General features: G+C 55.9%; 1 protein-coding gene and 1 non-coding gene across 2 annotated transcripts; one reads left to right on the top strand and one right to left on the bottom strand.

Annotated features, from left to right (window-relative positions):
- The first annotated feature begins 4,154 nt into the window (after positions 1-4,154).
- Positions 4,155-14,772, top strand: IRF5 (interferon regulatory factor 5). Its single transcript, XM_056118354.1, is given in 9 exon segments — positions 4,155-4,178; positions 4,180-4,350; positions 9,068-9,257; positions 10,309-10,373; positions 11,057-11,090; positions 11,233-11,478; positions 11,654-12,046; positions 13,414-13,532; positions 14,020-14,772. Coding segments are annotated over 9 exon segments (1,491 nt in total). The 3' UTR covers positions 14,269-14,772.
- On the bottom strand, positions 13,258-13,385 carry LOC130027876 (small nucleolar RNA SNORA3/SNORA45 family). The gene has a single exon (XR_008793091.1). It is a non-coding gene; the product is annotated as a small nucleolar RNA SNORA3/SNORA45 family (small nucleolar RNA).
- Positions 14,773-16,601: the final 1,829 nt, after the last annotated feature.

The raw sequence follows: 16,601 nt of genomic DNA, 5'->3' as shown, positions 1-16,601 counted from the left end.
AGCGAAGCTGCGGGAGCCACGCGGTGGGATGCCAGGGAGGAGGCGGCCGCGGCCCGCGCGCAGGGCTCCCAGCGGCCCCGAGCGGCCGGTGCGGGCACCCCGGGGCGGGCGCGGACGCGGGCGCGGGGGCGGCGGGGACTTTCCTGGTCCTGGCGCCACCTGAGGCACCGCAGGGCGGGACGGAGGGCGGAGACGCCGAGGGGCTGACCAGAGCCTGCGCCTGGGGGCAACCTGTCGGGGCCTGACCACGACTCGGAAGGACCCAGGAGCCGAGGCTGGGAGCCGAGAAGGAGCGCTCTGCTCTGCACGCGGCGGCGTTGAGAAAACTCTTTCTTCTTCGTTTTTTCTTTTTCTTTTTTTTTGGGGGGGGGGGGGGACGGGTAGGAGGGTTGGCACACCGGAGGTGCTCAGGGATTTACTCCTGGTTCTGCAATCAGCAATCACACCTGGCTGTGCTGGCGGGCCGCGGGGATGGAGGGGCGAGCGTGACGCGGGTGACTGAACCCGGGGCTGCTGCGTGCAAGGCTGGCGAGCACCCTAGCCGCTGTCCTCTCTGTCCAGTCCGCTCTTACTGAAGCAAAGGTACTTCCCAGCCACTTGGCCCCTGGGCCTCACCCCTACCCTACCCTAGGGCGGAAGCCGAGATTAACACCCTCCAGCCCCCCAAGCCCCTGCTGGTCCAGTCACCGGGAACCCCATGCCCTCTTCTTGAGCTTGGAGTTTGGGGGAGATTTGTACAGCAGACAAACTCTGAAGACAGCAAAGGCTTGACTCCTCGGCGCAGTGGGGTGCAGTGGCGCTTCCTTTCCTGGGGTCCCCCACTCTGCAGCTGGCTGGCTGTTGGGACTTCAGCAGAGTTGGGGAGGTGGGGGGCTCCCTGCCCCAGCCGGGACTCCAAACCCCTTCCTCCTTTTCAGAATTCACCTACTGGGATCTCCAGCCATGCACTCCTTCTTTCCAAGGCAGACGCTAAGGTGAACCCCTCCAACTCCTTCAGCTCCAGGGAGGTGCTTTAGAAATTTTACCCCACGGCTCCAGCCCCCTGGGAAAGCAGACCTGTTCACGTGCCCAGAAGTGAGTGGGGCAGCCCCTTAGCCAGACTGCACCCGTGAGAAATCAGGTCCTAATATAAAAATAAATGTATACATTTTTTTTACAAAGGGGGCTGGATGTAGTCAGCCATAGAGCACCTGCTTTGCACGTGTGAGACCTGAGATTCTGCCTGTGCTGAAAAAAAAAAGAAGAAAAGGAAAGAAATCAGATTCTTTCAGTGGCCAGGAGGACAGCGACTCAGAGGCTGTGCTTATGCTGCTGGTGTCTCTGGGAATCTGTGACTTTCCTTTCTTCATTTCTTCGTTTGTTTGGGGGGTGGGTGCATACCGAGTGATGCTCAGGAATTACTCCTGGTGGTGCTCGGGGGACCAGATTGAACCTGGGTTGGCCAAAGTACAAGACAAGAGCCCAATCTGCTGTGCCATCACTCTGGCCCCCTGTGACTTGCTTTCTGGACAGGAGGTTGGGGTGCACTGCAGTGAACCTCAGTACTGGCCATCAGGCTGGTCCGAGTCAGAGGGCAGGAGGACGCCTTGGGCATGAGCAGACACCTGGAGGCCACGGCTGGGGGCTGCAGATGGCCCCTCACCCGTCCCCTAGGCTGGGGACCCTGTGTGGGTGGTGAGCAGCAGTGGGGACCAGGCCGAGGCACCCCTGATGTCCTTCTTGCCTTGGACACAGGTCAACTCTGCGTGACACAGCTGAGGGCAGGCTCCTGGTATGTGTGTGGGTCCTGATACTCGCCTTCCCCTTCACCTCAACGGAACTTGTCACTGTCCCCCTTATGGCGCCAGGATCTTCTGCCTGGTGACTGGGAGATGGTCCCCCGCTATTCTAGGACCACCTGTGGGGAAAAGGGGTACAGATACAAATACCCCAATTGAGGCTGCACTCAACTGTACAACCAGTACAATGCCCACAGGCTGGGGGGGGGGGGTGCCCGCTGAGGACTTGGTCTGGGGGACTCTGATGTGAATTTTCTCCTTGGACCTCCTGCCTCTGCTGGCAGTGACTCCAACTCCAAATGGCCTGGTCAAACCACTTTCATTTCCCCTGGAGCTGGGTGGAGGCAAGTGCGGAAAGGGGAACTGAACCTTTAGACTCCTGGGGACGGGGACCGTGGGGGAGGGGGCGGTGGCAGCGGGCGGGGATTCACCCCACCCCCACCCCCCACCCTGACTGGGCAGTGCTCTGCCACAGGCCTGCATTTGGAGACAGCTTTGCCATGAGAACACCACGCTCTGAGCTCACAACCCCAAAAGGTAGCAGGCTGGGCAGCGGAGATACAGTGCTTAAGGCCCCAGCAGACCAAGAATGACAGGGTCCAGGCCTGAGGTATCACCCCGGCCCACCCTCATCCCTAATTGGGGGTGGCCACAGAACTCCATAACCACAGGCAGCAGCTCTGCCACCGTGGGGTGGGGGTGGTTCTTAGCTGTTTGAAAGTTGGAACATGTGTGTGTGTGTGTGTGTGTGTGTGTGTGTGTGCGCGCGCACGCTCAAACTGCCAGGGATGGACCCCTGGGTTTCACACCTGTAAGGCAAGTGCTTTCTCTGCCACATCCCTGTCTCCATGATGAATCACACCCTGAGTCCGGGGATTAAGGTGCCTGACGGCACATGGTGACCCCTGTTCAACCCCTGGAGTCACATATGGCTCCCGAAGCACCACCAGGAGTAATCCCTGATCACGGAGCCAGCAGGAAGCCCTGAGCACTGACCACTGTGCTCCCCCCACTGACCATTGTGCCCCCCCCCACCCCAAAACCAAACCAAACCTTTGGGATTGTCACACAGTGGTTCCTCATATATTAAGATCTGTTCCATCCTACCACCCTGCCAAGTGTCACTTCACCCACCAGCTGTCCCCTCACTCCATCTCTGCTGGGCTACCTCCCTCCCCCCCCATAGGGTCCCACAGCCTCTTTCTGGAATCTACCATCACGGCTTTGCATCAGAGAGGGCTGGAGAGGGCAGGAAGTTGAGGGGACACAGCACTTTTCGAGGGAAAGTGGGGGCCACTGTCCCTATATCACCCCTGTCCCCAGGCAGCCTGGTGTCTAGGGATGCCCGCCTTCTCTCTGGGGCCCCCATCAGCCATCGCCCCCTCTGCATACAGTGGAAGATCTTGGAGGGGCTCCAGGTACAAGGAAGTGGAGGAACAGGGAGGTCTTTGGTGACCATGCATGGCTCTATACACACACACACACACACACACACACACACACACACACACAACACACACATGCATCTGCTCCCTCCGTGGCCAGGGAGCGGGCTGGTCTCATGCCATATCCATCCTTCCTCTGACCTCTGGTCTGGGGGGGGGTCTCCTTCCTTTCTGGGTCTAACCCCCCACCCCCACCCCGGCAGTTTAAGGCTGGAGAGAGCTGGCCCAGGAGAGACTGGGCAGCTGGAGGGGAGGCAGTGACCGTGACTGGAGTGGTTGCGTTCCCCCTGGGGAGTCCCGGAGCCTGGCCTCTGCAGCTCTGGGCTGGCACCAGGGAGTCTTACGGCGGGATGCCTGCTGGGTGGGCAGACCCAGGCTGGGAAATTAAGGCCTTCACAAGCCAGAGAAGCTGTGTGTCTGCATCTTGGTAGGGGATGGAATGGGGAAATCCCTTCCAAGTTCAGGAGGAATGGGGAGGGTGGAGGGTGCAAGGCTGAGGGTGGAGAAGCTCCGTCGCCTTCTGAGGAAGAATGCAAGTGCTGAGGGCTGCCAGGGGACCTCCTTGGTGTCCCTGTTCTAGGCCATCCTGGCAGGTGGGCAGGGAGGGGGCAGGGTCGGTTGCCCCTTCTTCAGCCTCTGCTCTGGACTCCGGCTATTTCAGCAAAGCCGGAGCCTTGTGACCCCAGCATGGAGGGTCTGACCTGGGCAGAGGCAGGAGAGGGCAGGGTCTGTGCATCTGTGCAGATGCCCTGCAGGCCGGCCAGCTTGCACCAGGACGCCGCAACCCCCTGCCGGCCACACTGCTGCTGGAGCAGCTCAGGCTGCGGGGATTGGGGGCCTCCGGGGCGCGGGAGGAGCCTGGGCGATGGTCTGGCTTCCTAGGGGCTCTGCCTGCTCCTAATGTTGCCCCCACCCTGCAGGTCCCTTGGCCATGAACCAGTCGGCCCTTGGGGCCCCCCCCGCCCCCCCGACGTGTACGGCTAAAGCCCTGGCTACTGGCCCAGGTGAACAGCTGCCAGTACCCGGGCCTCCAGTGGGTCAATGGGGAGAAGAAGTTCTTCTACATCCCCTGGCGCCATGCAACTCGGCATGGCCCCAGCCAGGATGGGGACAACACCATCTTTAAGGTAAGCCCAGGCAGGGGACTGCCTAGAGGAGGAGCCTCCACATCTCAGACTGAACATGGACCCCCTGTGACTCCTGTTCCTATGCCGGCCACCTGCCTTCCTCCCTCTCCCCTTCCCCTCCCTCCTCTTCTCCCTCCCTCCCTCCCTCCCTCCCTTCCTTCCTTCCTCCCTTCTTCCCTTCCACCCTTCCTCCCTTCCTTCCTCCCTTCCTCCCTTTCTTCCTCCCTTCCTCCCTTCCTCCCTTTCTTCCTCCCTCCCTCCCTCCCTCCCTCCCTCCCTCCCTCCCTCCCTCCCTTCCTCCCTTCTTCCATTCCCTCTCTCCCTCTCTCCCTCTCCTTCTTTCGTTCTTTCATTCTTTTGTTCTTTCTTTCCTCTGGGCACACCCGGCAGTGCTCAGGGCTTAGTCCCGGCTCTGAGCTCAGGGGTCACTCCTGGCAGGGCTCATGTGGGGGATCATGCAGGGTGCCAGGAATTAAATCTGGGTCAGGTGCATTCAAGACAAGCACCCTCCCCCCTGTACTATTGCTCCAGCCCCAAAGCTCTTGTTCTTGGGGGCTTGTGTATTTCTCTGCGTTGGAGTTGCCAACATATTATTGATTTTCCCTGTTTGTTTAATGATGGTACAATGAAATGAATGGATGAATGAATGAACAAATAAAGAAATGGTTGACATTGTTGGTTACACCTTCACTTTTTTTTGGCAAAAAATAAATTAATAAATAAAATTGGCAGGAAATCTGTGACATGTCCACAGTGAAATAATTGAATAAATAATTGAACCCCCAGTCAATACTAGAAGATAATTGCTCAAAACGTTTTTATTACATTTTCTGCTTTCTGCACATATGTGTATGAGAAATGCAAAACAGGATAAGCCTGTGTGTGGCTTTAGAGTCTGTGTTTTCTGCTCCTCAGTAGGACTCGCTCTCCTCTGCAGCCTAGGCCACGCACTTCCAGTAATCTCGAGAATGTTCCAGGAGAGGCTCAGTACAGTTTGGTCTCTTGGTCGCTTTCAGTGTTCAAGTGTTGATGACCTCATTGCCACAGACACTCCTGAACCTTTGCCCTTTACAGACTGGAAACAGTTTTCTTTGGGATCGGGTTGTTTTTTTTTTTGTTTGTTTTTGTACTTTTTGGGTCAGACCTGGCGATGCACAGGGGTTACTCCTGGCTCATGCACTCAGGAATTATCCCTGGCTGTGCCCAGGGGACCATATGGGATGCTGGGAATTGAACCCAGGTTGTCTGCGTGCAAGGCAAACGCCCTACCCGCTGTGCTATCACTTCAGCCCCTGGGATCGGTTCTTAGAATTGGACCTTGCTGGGTTAAAGAGAAGTCATTCATGTGCTGGTTCAGAGGGGTTAAGGGACGCTGGCCTTATACGTGGCTGACCCCGTTTGGACGGGGGGCACAGCCAGCAGTGTTCAGGGGCTGTACCCAGCTTGGTGCTTATATGGTGGGGTGAATGCTCTTGGCAGTTCCTGGGGAACTGTGGTACCATGAATCAAACTCATGTCTCCTGAGTGCAAAGCATGTGCTCAGCCCATTGATCATCTCTGTGACCATGTTTACAGTCTTTTGTTTGTTTGTTTGGTTTTGGGGCCACACCCGGTGTGCCCAGGGATTAGTCTGGAGATGCTCAAGGGACCGTATGGGATGCCAGGGATTGAACCGGAACTTGCATCCTGCAAGGCTCCAGCCCCTCCAAGGTTCTTTTTCAAATTTACTTTTTTGTTTGTAAGTGATCACATGATCACACAATCAATTTTTTTTTTATTATGAAACACCATGAGGTACAGTTGTAGACTTACAAACTTCTGTGCTTGGGTTTTCAGTTATACAATGATCGAGTACCCATCCCTCCACCAGTGCCCATTCTCCACCACCAGTGATCCCAGTAGCCCTCCCACCTCCCATTCCCCCCTGCCCCACCCCGCCTCTGTGGCAGGGCATTCCCTTTTGCTCACTCTTTCCTTCAGTGTCTTGTAGTTTGCAATAGAGGTATTGAGTGGCCATCGTGTTCGGTCTATAGTCTACTTTCAGCACACATCTCTCATCCTGAGCTAGTCCTCCAAATATCCTTTACTTGGTGTTCCCTTCTCTATCTGAGCTGCCTTTTCCCCCAGCATGTGCTGCCAGCTTCCAAGCCCTGGAGCAGACCTCCTGGTACTTATCTCAACTATTCTTGGGTGTTCGACTCCCATTCTGTTACTTGATATTCCCCAGATGAGTATAGTCTTTCTAAGTCTGTCCCTCTCTCATTTCACTTAGCATGATACTTTCCATGTAGAACCACTTGTATGTAAATTTCATGACTTCATTTTTTTCTAACAGCTGCATAGTATTCCATTGTGTAGCTGTACCAAAGTTTCTTTAACCAGTCAGTCATCTATTCTTGGGCACTCAGGTTTTTTCCAGATTTTGGCTATACACAATCAAAATTTTAATGTGCAAAAGTTTTTGTCTCCAGAAGTGGGGCTGGAATATTTTATGCATGAAACCCTACCAGTAACAGTTTTGTAAACCACAGTGCCTAAAATAAAAATGTTTTTTAAAGTTTTTTTGCCTCTGTCCCCATGTGCCACCCTCAACCCCCCCCCCCCCACCTCACCCCTGACAATCAGTCTGGGCAGTTTCTTATTTTCATTGCTAAGAGATTTTTGTGTATAAGCAAAGTCAGTAAGTCACCTCGTCACAGGTTCTTGGAAAATTTGACTTTCGGTGAAAAAAGTAGAATGAAACCAATCTGCTCATCTGCTCTCAGGCTCATTGCTATACATGAGAGCTAGTTCCTGTCCTCCAATTTGGGTCATAAAATATCCCCGTTCTTCTAAATATAGACCTGAAACACTTTTTTTTTTCTTTTTGGGTCACACCCGGTAATGCTCAGGGGTTACTCCTGGCTCTGCACTCAGGAATTACTTCTGGCGGTGCTCGGGGGACCATATGGGATGCTGGGAATTGAACCTGGGTCAGCCACGTGCAAGGCAAATGCCCTACCACTGTGCTATTGCTCCAGCCTCCTGAAACACTTCTGATATCAGGCATTTATTCCCTTCCACCCATTCAGTTTCCAGCCCATTTCTCAGGGTCCCAGGAGAAAGAGCCTCTCCTGGCGGCTCAGGGCACAAGGTCCCTCACACGCACCCCCACACCTCCCAATCCAGGACAGTGTAGACCCGCCACATGCACAACTTCGGGGGGTGGTGGGAAGCCGGAACAAACGTGGGTGGCACGGTCCACAGACAGAGGCCCTGGGTTTTCCTCTCTCGTTAGTATTGTAATCAAATGGCATCAAACTAAATGACATCAGGCTCTGCTGAGTCTCTGAGCCTCTGAGCCTTGCCTTCACTTTTCACAAAACCAGGAGTGTCTATATGTTTGCCTTTTTGGGTCACACTCAGCGATGCTCAGGGGTGACTCCTGGCTCTGTATTCAGAAATCACTCCTGGCGGTGTGCGGGAACCAGATGGGCTGCTGGGGATCAAACCCGGGTTGACCACATGCAAGCAAATGCCCCACCCACTGTACTATCTCTCTGGGCCCCTGGACATTTTCTTCTAAACTTCGTCTCGCTCGCTCTCTCTCTCTCTCTCTCTCTCTCTCTCTATCTCTCTCTCTCTCTCTCTCCCCACCCTGCAAGACCTGTCTATGAAGTGGTTTCTCCTTAATTTCCCAGCCATGAATAATGATCACAATTTAACTTGCCCCCCATTCGTACCAAATAGGTTCTTGTAGGCCTTTTTGCATTGCTTTTATAGGAGTCATTCCTGGTGGAGTGCAGCGGCCTAGGCTTGCTCCACTAGGTCAAACCTGACTGCGCTGGGGATTGAACTCAGGGCCTAGTACAAGCAAGGCCTGTGCCCATCTAGTGCCTGAGCTCTTGCCCAATTCCACAGGGCCTGTTTGGCATTTGCAGGAATGCGGGGACTTTTCTGTGGATGCTTTAAGGATCTGTAAGATACTGTCCTAGAAGTTGAAATTTCTGGGTTCGAAGTTTCCACCTAGTCTAAACACCTGGAATCCCACTCTCTCCAAATTGTCAATGATCCTCCTGAGAGCTAACGTGTGAGGGGCGCAGCATGGATACCAGTTCTGTTCAGAGAACAGGGGTTTTTAGGTTGTTTGTTTGCTTTTGTTTTTTTTGGGTCACACAGGGGTTACTAATTCCTGACTTTGAACTCAGGAATTACTCCTGGCAGTACTCACGGGACCATATGGGATGTTGGGAATTGAACTCGGGTCAGCTGCATGCAAGGCAAATGCCATACCTACTGTACCATGGCTCCAGCCCCCCGGAAAACAGGTTTTGGCTGGTCTGAGGCTCTACCACCCTGTGAGGTGGATTCTAAGATGCAGAGACCAAAGGCAAGTGAGCAAAGGGTTCCCTTGCCCACTCCCCCACATGCACACATGCACGGATACGCACATGCGCGCACACACACACACACACACACACGTATGCACTCATGCACACATACACACACACACACACACACACATAGCTACCTAGTGGCTGTGGATCCAACCCCCATGCTAGAACCTCCAGACGTCTGAGCTTGGACCCGTTTCCCTCGTCCAGAGGACAGGGTCTGGGCCTTCATCTGTGCCCTGCATTTCAGACGGGGTTCCCTGGCTTCCACCAGCCAGGAGGAGGTGAGACTTTGGGGAGGGCCCGGGTTCTCTGGGGCCACCTGTCTTCCCTTCCTGTCCCAGGCCTGGGCCCAGGAGACGGGGAAGTACACGGAGGGGGTGGACGAGGCGGACCCGGCCAAGTGGAAGGCCAACCTGCGCTGCGCCCTGAACAAGAGCCGAGACTTCCACCTCTTCTACGATGGGACCAAGGACATGCCGCCACAGCCCTACAAGATCTACGAGGTCTGCTCCAGTGACCCCATTTCCACAGGTACCACGCGGCCCTGGGTGGCCGTGGGAGGTGCCCCCTACAGCGCTCAGTGCTCATTGTCCTCCGCCCACCCTTGTTCTATTTCAGGGGGTATCTAGAGGACCTCTCCTGGTGTTTCTTTTTTCTTTTTTCTTTTTTTGGCTTTTCTTGGGGTCATACCCAGCGATGGTCAGGGGTTACTCCTGGCCCTGCACTCAGGAATTACTCCTGGTGGTGCTGGGGGGACTATATGGGATGTTGGGGGTTGAACCTGGGTTAGCCGCATGCAAGGCAAACGCCCTACCCGCTGTCCTATCGCTCCAGCCCATCTCCTGGTGTTTCTTGGCCAACCAGGTCAGACAGTGCAACGTTTGGGCTCCACAGTGTTGAAGAATCAACTTGGGCATCTATGTGAGCAAGACACATGTTCCAGCTCCTGAGCCCTCATTAACTTACTGATGATTTGGGGCGATGCTCAGGGGTTACTCCTCGCTCAGTGCTCAGGAGTCACTTCATTCCTGACCAGGCTCTGGGGACTGTATGGGATGCCAGGGATTGCACCCGGGCCAGCAGCATGCAAGACCAGTGCCTTTCCCACTGTCCTAGCTCTCCGCCCCCTCCTGCCCCCTCTTTAAAAAAATTCTTATAGGGGTCAGAGAGATAGTGAACAGGAGTGGGTTCGATCCCTGGCATCCGGTATGGCTCGCCAGGAGTAATTCCTGAGTGCAGAGCCAGGACTAAGCCCCGAGTGCTGCTGGGTGTGTCTTCAAAACCAAAAAGAAACAACATTTATGGGCCCACTCCTGGAGAGGCTCAGCTGGTGATGTGGGGCTGACAGTTCAGTGCTTGTGGCTGGGTGGTGCCGGCGATGCAGCTCAGGGCTCCAACCAGAGTGGACTGTGCTCGACAACCAGGCCCAGTCTCAGTCTTGACTCCAGGGAGCCCCGGGCCCTGGGAAATGGCCAGTTTGATGTGCAGGGTCCCAACTATGCTGAATGGCCCCACAGAATCCTTGTGTCATCCTTTTCTTTCCGGTGACACATTTCTGCTTTCTCCCTCGCTTGCCCTGCAGAGTCCCAGCCCAGTGAGGATTACACGTTCCCTGTGGGAGAGGAGGACGAGGAAGACGAGGAAGAGGTGAGTGAGTGGTGGCCATTCTTAGCGGCATCTGTCCGTGTATGTGGCCTTGTCTGGGCATTTTTGTGGCTTAGGATGGAGCAGTTGGTCCCTAGGGCCTCGGCGGCTCTTCCCTGCATTCCTCGGAGGCAAGAACCGAGCCTCACCCCAAGTCCCTGAGGCTCTGTTGGCCCAAAGTGTGCTCACACACTGTCTGAGCTCAGAGCAGCTGGGGTTAGTAGGTATTGCTGCCCACAGAAGTAGGGATCAGGGGCCAGAGTGATAACACAAGCGGGTAGGGCGTTTGCCTTGCACACGGCCGACCTGGATTCGATTCCCGGTATCCCATATGGTCCCCTGAGCACCGCCAGGAGTGATTCCTGAGTGCATGAGCCAGGAGTAACCCCTGTGCGTTGTCAGGTATAACCCAAAAAGCAAAAAAAAAGAAGTAGGGATCTGCACCCATCAAAGCCAGTATCAGTGCCAGCAGAAGTATCCGACAGCACCCCCAGGAGTGGATGTCAGCCTTCAGTGCGGTGGGTACCAGCCCCCCCACTGTGGTGGGTTCAAGACAAGCATCCTTCGGGCCGGGGGTCTGCTGCTGCAGGCTGGGGAGCGCCTGAGGTGCTGTGTGCTATGTCCTCAGCCTCAGCCCAGTGGCCTAACCCACTTCTCTCTTTGGCCTCTTTGTGTCTTCTCATCAGCTCCGGAGGATGTTACCAGGCCTGAGTCTCACAGGTAGGGCCACTGGGAGAGGTGTGGCGAAGAGCCCGGCAGAGGGGCAGGGGGCCTCGCTACCAGGTGGGCGGTGGGCGGTGGGCGGTGGGGACAGGTCCAGGGATGGGAGGCCATTCCACAGGTGCCTGACATGCTCCCACAGAAACGGCACCTTCCGCCCCCGCGATGGCCCCCTACTCTTTGCCCAAAGAGGACATCAAGTGGCCGCCCAGCCTCCAGCCGCCGGCGGTGCTGGGCACCCCTGCTGCAGACCCCAGCCTCCTGGTACCTGTGCCCGGCAATGCTGCTGACTTCGGGGACCTGGGGCCTGGGCCACTGGCCTCGACGCTGCCCTTGATGGGCGAAGAGCCGCTGCCCAACCTCCTCATCAACCCCCACATGCTGCCACGTAAGGCCCGGTGGCCTCTGGAGCAGAGTGGGCGAGGGTGGCCTGGGAAGGGGAAGGAAAGAAGAGAGAGAGATGCTTGTCCCTGTCCGTCTCGGGAGAGGCGGGTGGCGGGACAGAGACGGACCAGGGCTCACGGACCCGACGGGGCGGGGGCCCGGCCTTCTGTGTCCCGCAGTGACTGACCTGGAGATCAAGTTCCAGTACCGGGGCCGGCCGCCCCGCGCCCTGACCATCAGCAACCCCCACGGCTGCCGGCTCTTCTACAGCCAGCTGGAGGCCACCCAGGCGCAGGAGGAGCTCTTCGGGCCCGTGAGCCTGGAGCAGGTGCGCTTCCCCAGCCCCGAGGACATCCCCAGCGACAAGCAGCGCTTCTACACCAACCAGCTGCTGGACGTCCTGGACCGCGGCCTCATCCTGCAGCTCCTGGGCCAGGACCTGTACGCCGTGCGCCTGTGCCAGTGCAAGGTGTTCTGGAGCGGGCCCTGCGCCACCACCCAGGGCGCCCAGCCCAACCCCATCCAGCGCGAGGTCCAGACCAAGCTCTTCAGCCTGGAGCAGTTTCTCCATGGTGAGCCCCCCGCCCCCCCCTCCCCCCCCCCGCGGTCCAGGGCTGCATCTCTGTGGGCACTGATGGAGGTTCTGGTTTCGTTTGGGAGCCACACTTGACTATGCTTAGGGCCCACTCCCGGCTCCGTGGGATGCTGGAGACCAAACCCGGGTCAGCAGTGTGCAAGGCAAACAAATGCCCTACCTGCTGTACTGCAGAGCTCTGGGCCCTGATGGGGCTTCTTTTTTTCATTTTTTTTTTTTTTTGGTGGAGGGGGTCATACCTGGTGATGCACAGGGATTACTCCTGGCTCATGCTCTCAGATGGGATGCTGGGAATCAAACCTGGGTCGGCCGTGTGCAAGACAAACGCCCTACCCGCTGTGCTACCGCTCTAGCCCCCTCCCTCCCTCCCTCCCTCCCTCCTTTCCTTCCTCTCCCTTCCTTCCTTCCTTCCTCCTTCCTTCCTTTCTTCCTCCCTCCTTCCTTCCTTCCTTCCTCCCTCCTTCCTTCCTTCCTCCTTCCTCCCTCACTCCTTCCTTCCTTCCTTCCTCCCTCCTTCCTTCCTTCCTCCTTCCTCCCTCACTCCTTCCTTCCTTCCTTCCTTCCTCCTTCCTTCCTTCCTCCTTCCTCCCTTCCTTCCTTCCTTCCTCCTTCCTTCCTTTCTTCCTCCCTCCTTCCTTCCATCCTTCTTCCCTTCCTTCCTTCCTTCCTTCCTTCCTTCCTTCCTTCCTTCCTTCCTTCCTTCCTTCTCTTCCTTCCTCTTTCTTGCTTCTTTTTCTTTCCCTCCCTCCCTCCCTCCCTCCCTCCCTCCCTCCCTCTCTCTCTCTTTCTTTCTTTCTTTCTTTTTTTCTTTCTTTCTTTCTCTCTCTCTCCCTTCCTTCCTTCCTTCCTTCTTCCCTCCCTCCCTCCCTCCTTCCCTCCCTCCCTCCCTCCCTCCCTCCCTTCCTTCATTCCTCCCTCCCTCTCTCCCCTTCTCTCTCTCTCTTTCTTTCTTTCTTTCTTTCTTTCTTTCTTTCTTTCGCTCGTTCTTTCTCTTTTTCCTTTTTCTTTCTTCATTGTGAGATACACAGTTACAAAGCTGTTCATGATCTGGTTTCAGCCATACAGTGATCCAACACCCATTCCTCCACCAGTCTCACCAGCTATATCCCCAGTTTTCCTCCCGCCACTCCCCCAACCCCCACCCCATCCCCAGCCTGCCTCTATGGCTCTATGGCAGGCACACCTGGTCCACATCACTAACCCGGTGACTGGCAGAGTCACAAGGGTTACCGCGAATGAGTCAGGTCAGGAGTTACTCTTCGAGGACTCGAGCATGCCCAGGCAACAGGATACCCAAGTGTGACTCGAGTCTCGAGCTCAGGGGGGTTCTTTGTCTCGCTCCAGAGCTCATCTTGTTCCAGAAGGGCCAGACCCTGACCCCGCCCCCCTTTGAGATCTTCTTCTGCTTCGGGGAGGAGTGGCCGGACCGCAAACCGAGAGAGAAGAAGCTCATCACTGTGCAGGTAGGCCCCCGCCACGGGGTCAGGGGGAGACAGTGGGGTCTCCCATCCCTTGCCTGACCTTGTTTCCTTCTTCCTGTTCTCCTGGGTAGCCCGCTAGTCTTGTGCCGTTACCTTCCATTTATGGGATTTATTTTTTTACTTATTTATTTGCCTTTTGGGTCATACCTGGTGAGAGTTGGGGGTTACTCCTGGCTCTGCACTCAGGAATCACTCCTGGCGGTGCTCGGGAAACCGTGTGATATGCCCGGGATTGAACCCAGGTCGGCTGCATGCAAGGCAAACGCCCTCCCCACTGGGCTATTGCTTCAGCCCCCACTTATGTGATTTTTTTCCCCCTTGGATCCTGAGAAACGCCGAGCTAGACCTTGGCTTAGATGGAGACACAGGCCGCTGTGGGTGGGCCAGAGGCTACCAGGGGGCTGCCCATACTGTCCCCTACAGGGATGTCCCGCCAGGCCCTCTCTAGTCTGTCTCCCTCTCCCCCCAGGTGGTGCCCGTGGCTGCCCGGCTGCTGCTTGAGATGTTCTCGGGCGAGCTCTCCTGGTCCGCCGACAGCATCCGGCTCCAGATCTCACACCCCGACCTCAAGGACCGCATGGTGGAGCAGTTCAAGGAGCTGCACCACCTCTGGCAGGCCCAGCAGCGGACGCCGCCCGTGGCCCAGGCCCCTCCCGGGCTGCCCCTGGGCACGCACCCAGGGCCCTGGCCCCTGCACCCCGTGGGCATGCAGCAGTGAGGCTGCCGGGAGTGAGCGGCTGCGGCTCTCTGGAGGAACTGGACGGGGAGGTGCCACGGGCCGTGTGTGTACCTGGTGGACTAGCAGCTTTGCTCTGGGTCTCCTGGAAATGGACTTGGGCCAATTAGAAGGAAGAGCACTGAGGAAGAGGAAGCGAGAAGCCTCTCTGCTCGGGACGTTGTCTTCTGAGATCAGAGTCTCAGGCTCTGGGGGATTCAGTCCTCAGTGCCCAGGCGGGGAGAAAGCAAGACCCCCACCTCCTTCCAGCCGGCAGGGGCCCAGTGCGGGGCGATGGGGTCCCCCATTTTCTCTGGCAACAAGAGCCGAGTGCTGTGTGCAAGGTCCCTGGCGGCGTGGACCTCTGCAGGGCATGGATCTGATGTGGGGGTTCCCAGTTTGAACCTTGCGGCCTCATTGTTCTCCTGCCTGAACTAGAAATGAGCACTTGGGTCTGAAACACGGAGCGACCGGCAGCTACCTCCCTTCTCGGGCATCTGAGAAACTATGGCAGAAAACGATGTATTTTTGGATTAATAAATATTTGAAACAGACCCGGCTCTTTCTTGCCTGTTTCCTTCTTGTGCCAATTCCAGTTACTCCCAGGCATTTCTTTCTTTTTTTTTTTCTTTTTGGGTCACACCCGGCGATGCTCAGGCATTACTCCTGACTCTGTGCTCAGGAATTACTCCTGGAGGTGCTCAGGGGACCATATGGGATGCTGGGAATCATATCCGGGTTGGCCGCATGCAAGGCAAACGCCCTACCTGCTGTCCTATCGCTCCTCATGTCTGATGCCAGCTGGCTCTGTCCCCTGGGTCCTGTCCTACGTTATCTCTGGGGCCTGACCTCTGGGCAGAGGAGGCAGTGTGGCCTCGTGAACACTTAGCGGCTGGCTACACTTTCCAGTGCTGGCTGGAGGGAGGGTGTAGGTTTGAAGTGTGCAGCGTCTAGGGCCTGAGCGATAGTACAGTGGGTAGTGTATTTTTGCCTTGCACAGGGCCAACTCGGGTTCGATCCCTGACATCCCATATGGCCTCCTAAGCACTGCCGGGAGTTATTCCTGAGCACAGAGTCAGGAGTATCCTCTGAGCTGAACATTGCCAGGTGTGCCTCCCCTCCCCCCAGTAAAATAAGAATAAAATATGCAGAGTCTAGAATCCTTTTTCCCATAAGAAACGGCGGGAAGGGACCAGTGAGGTAGTACCGTGGATAAGCGACTACTTGTCTTGCATGAGGCCAACCTGGATTCGATCCCCAGCGCTATAAAAGCCCCCTGAGCACTGCCAGCCAGGAGTAAGCCCTGAGCACAGTTGGGCATGGCCCCAAATCCAAACACACGCATAAATAAATGGCAGAGAGCAGGGCTGGGGCGGCTCTAACCCCACAGCTCCTCTCACGTATATTCATTGTGGGGATCAGGGATTGGGCCGTACCTAGTGGCGCGATGGGGTCGTTCCCGAGTGACCACACTGTTTCTGGTGCTGTGTCTTCTGTAATGACTGCTGGTGGCACCTGAGGGACAAATGCTTGGGGATTGAACATTTACATCAAACACAAGAACATGCCAGGTGAGCTACAGGGAGAGAAAGCAGATCTGCGGCCATGTGGACTGGGTTTTGTGAGACTTTGGGCAGTGTTGTTGGCATCTACCAGAGGTGACGGCTAAACATGCTGTTTGTGTTTGAGGGTTTTTTTTTTTTTTTGCTTTTTGGGTCATACCTGACAACGAATAGGGGTTACTCCTGGCTCATGCACTCAGGAGTTACTCCTGGCGGTGCTCGGGGGGACCATATGGGATGTTGGGAATTGAACCCGGGTCAGCCGCATGCAAAGCAAACACCCTACCCACTCTGTTATTGCTCCAGCCCTGTGTTTGAGATTTTCAGTTTTAATTTTTGGTCATATCCAGCTGTGCTCAGGGGTAACTCTTGACTCTGCACTCAGGGATCACTCCTGGTGGAGCTCGGGGAATCATACGCTTTGCCCGGGACGGAACCTGGGTTAGGTACGTGCAAGGCAAGCACTGTAACCCCTGTCCTATCTCTCTGGCCCTTGAGCTCATTCATTTATTTTTAAAGAAAGAGTCTAATGGAGAGTATCATGCTGAGTGAAATGAGCCACAAGGAGAGAGACAAAGAATGATCGCACTCATCTGTGGGGTAGAAAAGAACATATGAGACGAATACCTATGGACAGTAGAAGCAAGGGCCAGGAGGACTGGTGCAGGAATGGACGCTAGTCACAGTGGAAAGGGTAGGGGGCAGATAGTTAGGATAGAGAAGTGACCACTGTGACAATGATAGTTGGAAATGATCACTCTGGACAAGACCTGA

Source organism: Sorex fumeus, unplaced genomic scaffold (assembly GCF_029834395.1).
Source record: "Sorex fumeus unplaced genomic scaffold, SorFum_2.1 ptg000037l, whole genome shotgun sequence".
NCBI lineage: Eukaryota > Metazoa > Chordata > Mammalia > Eulipotyphla > Soricidae > Sorex > Sorex fumeus.
Note: the sequence above shows the minus strand (reverse complement) of the source record. Positions and strands in the feature narration are given on the sequence as shown.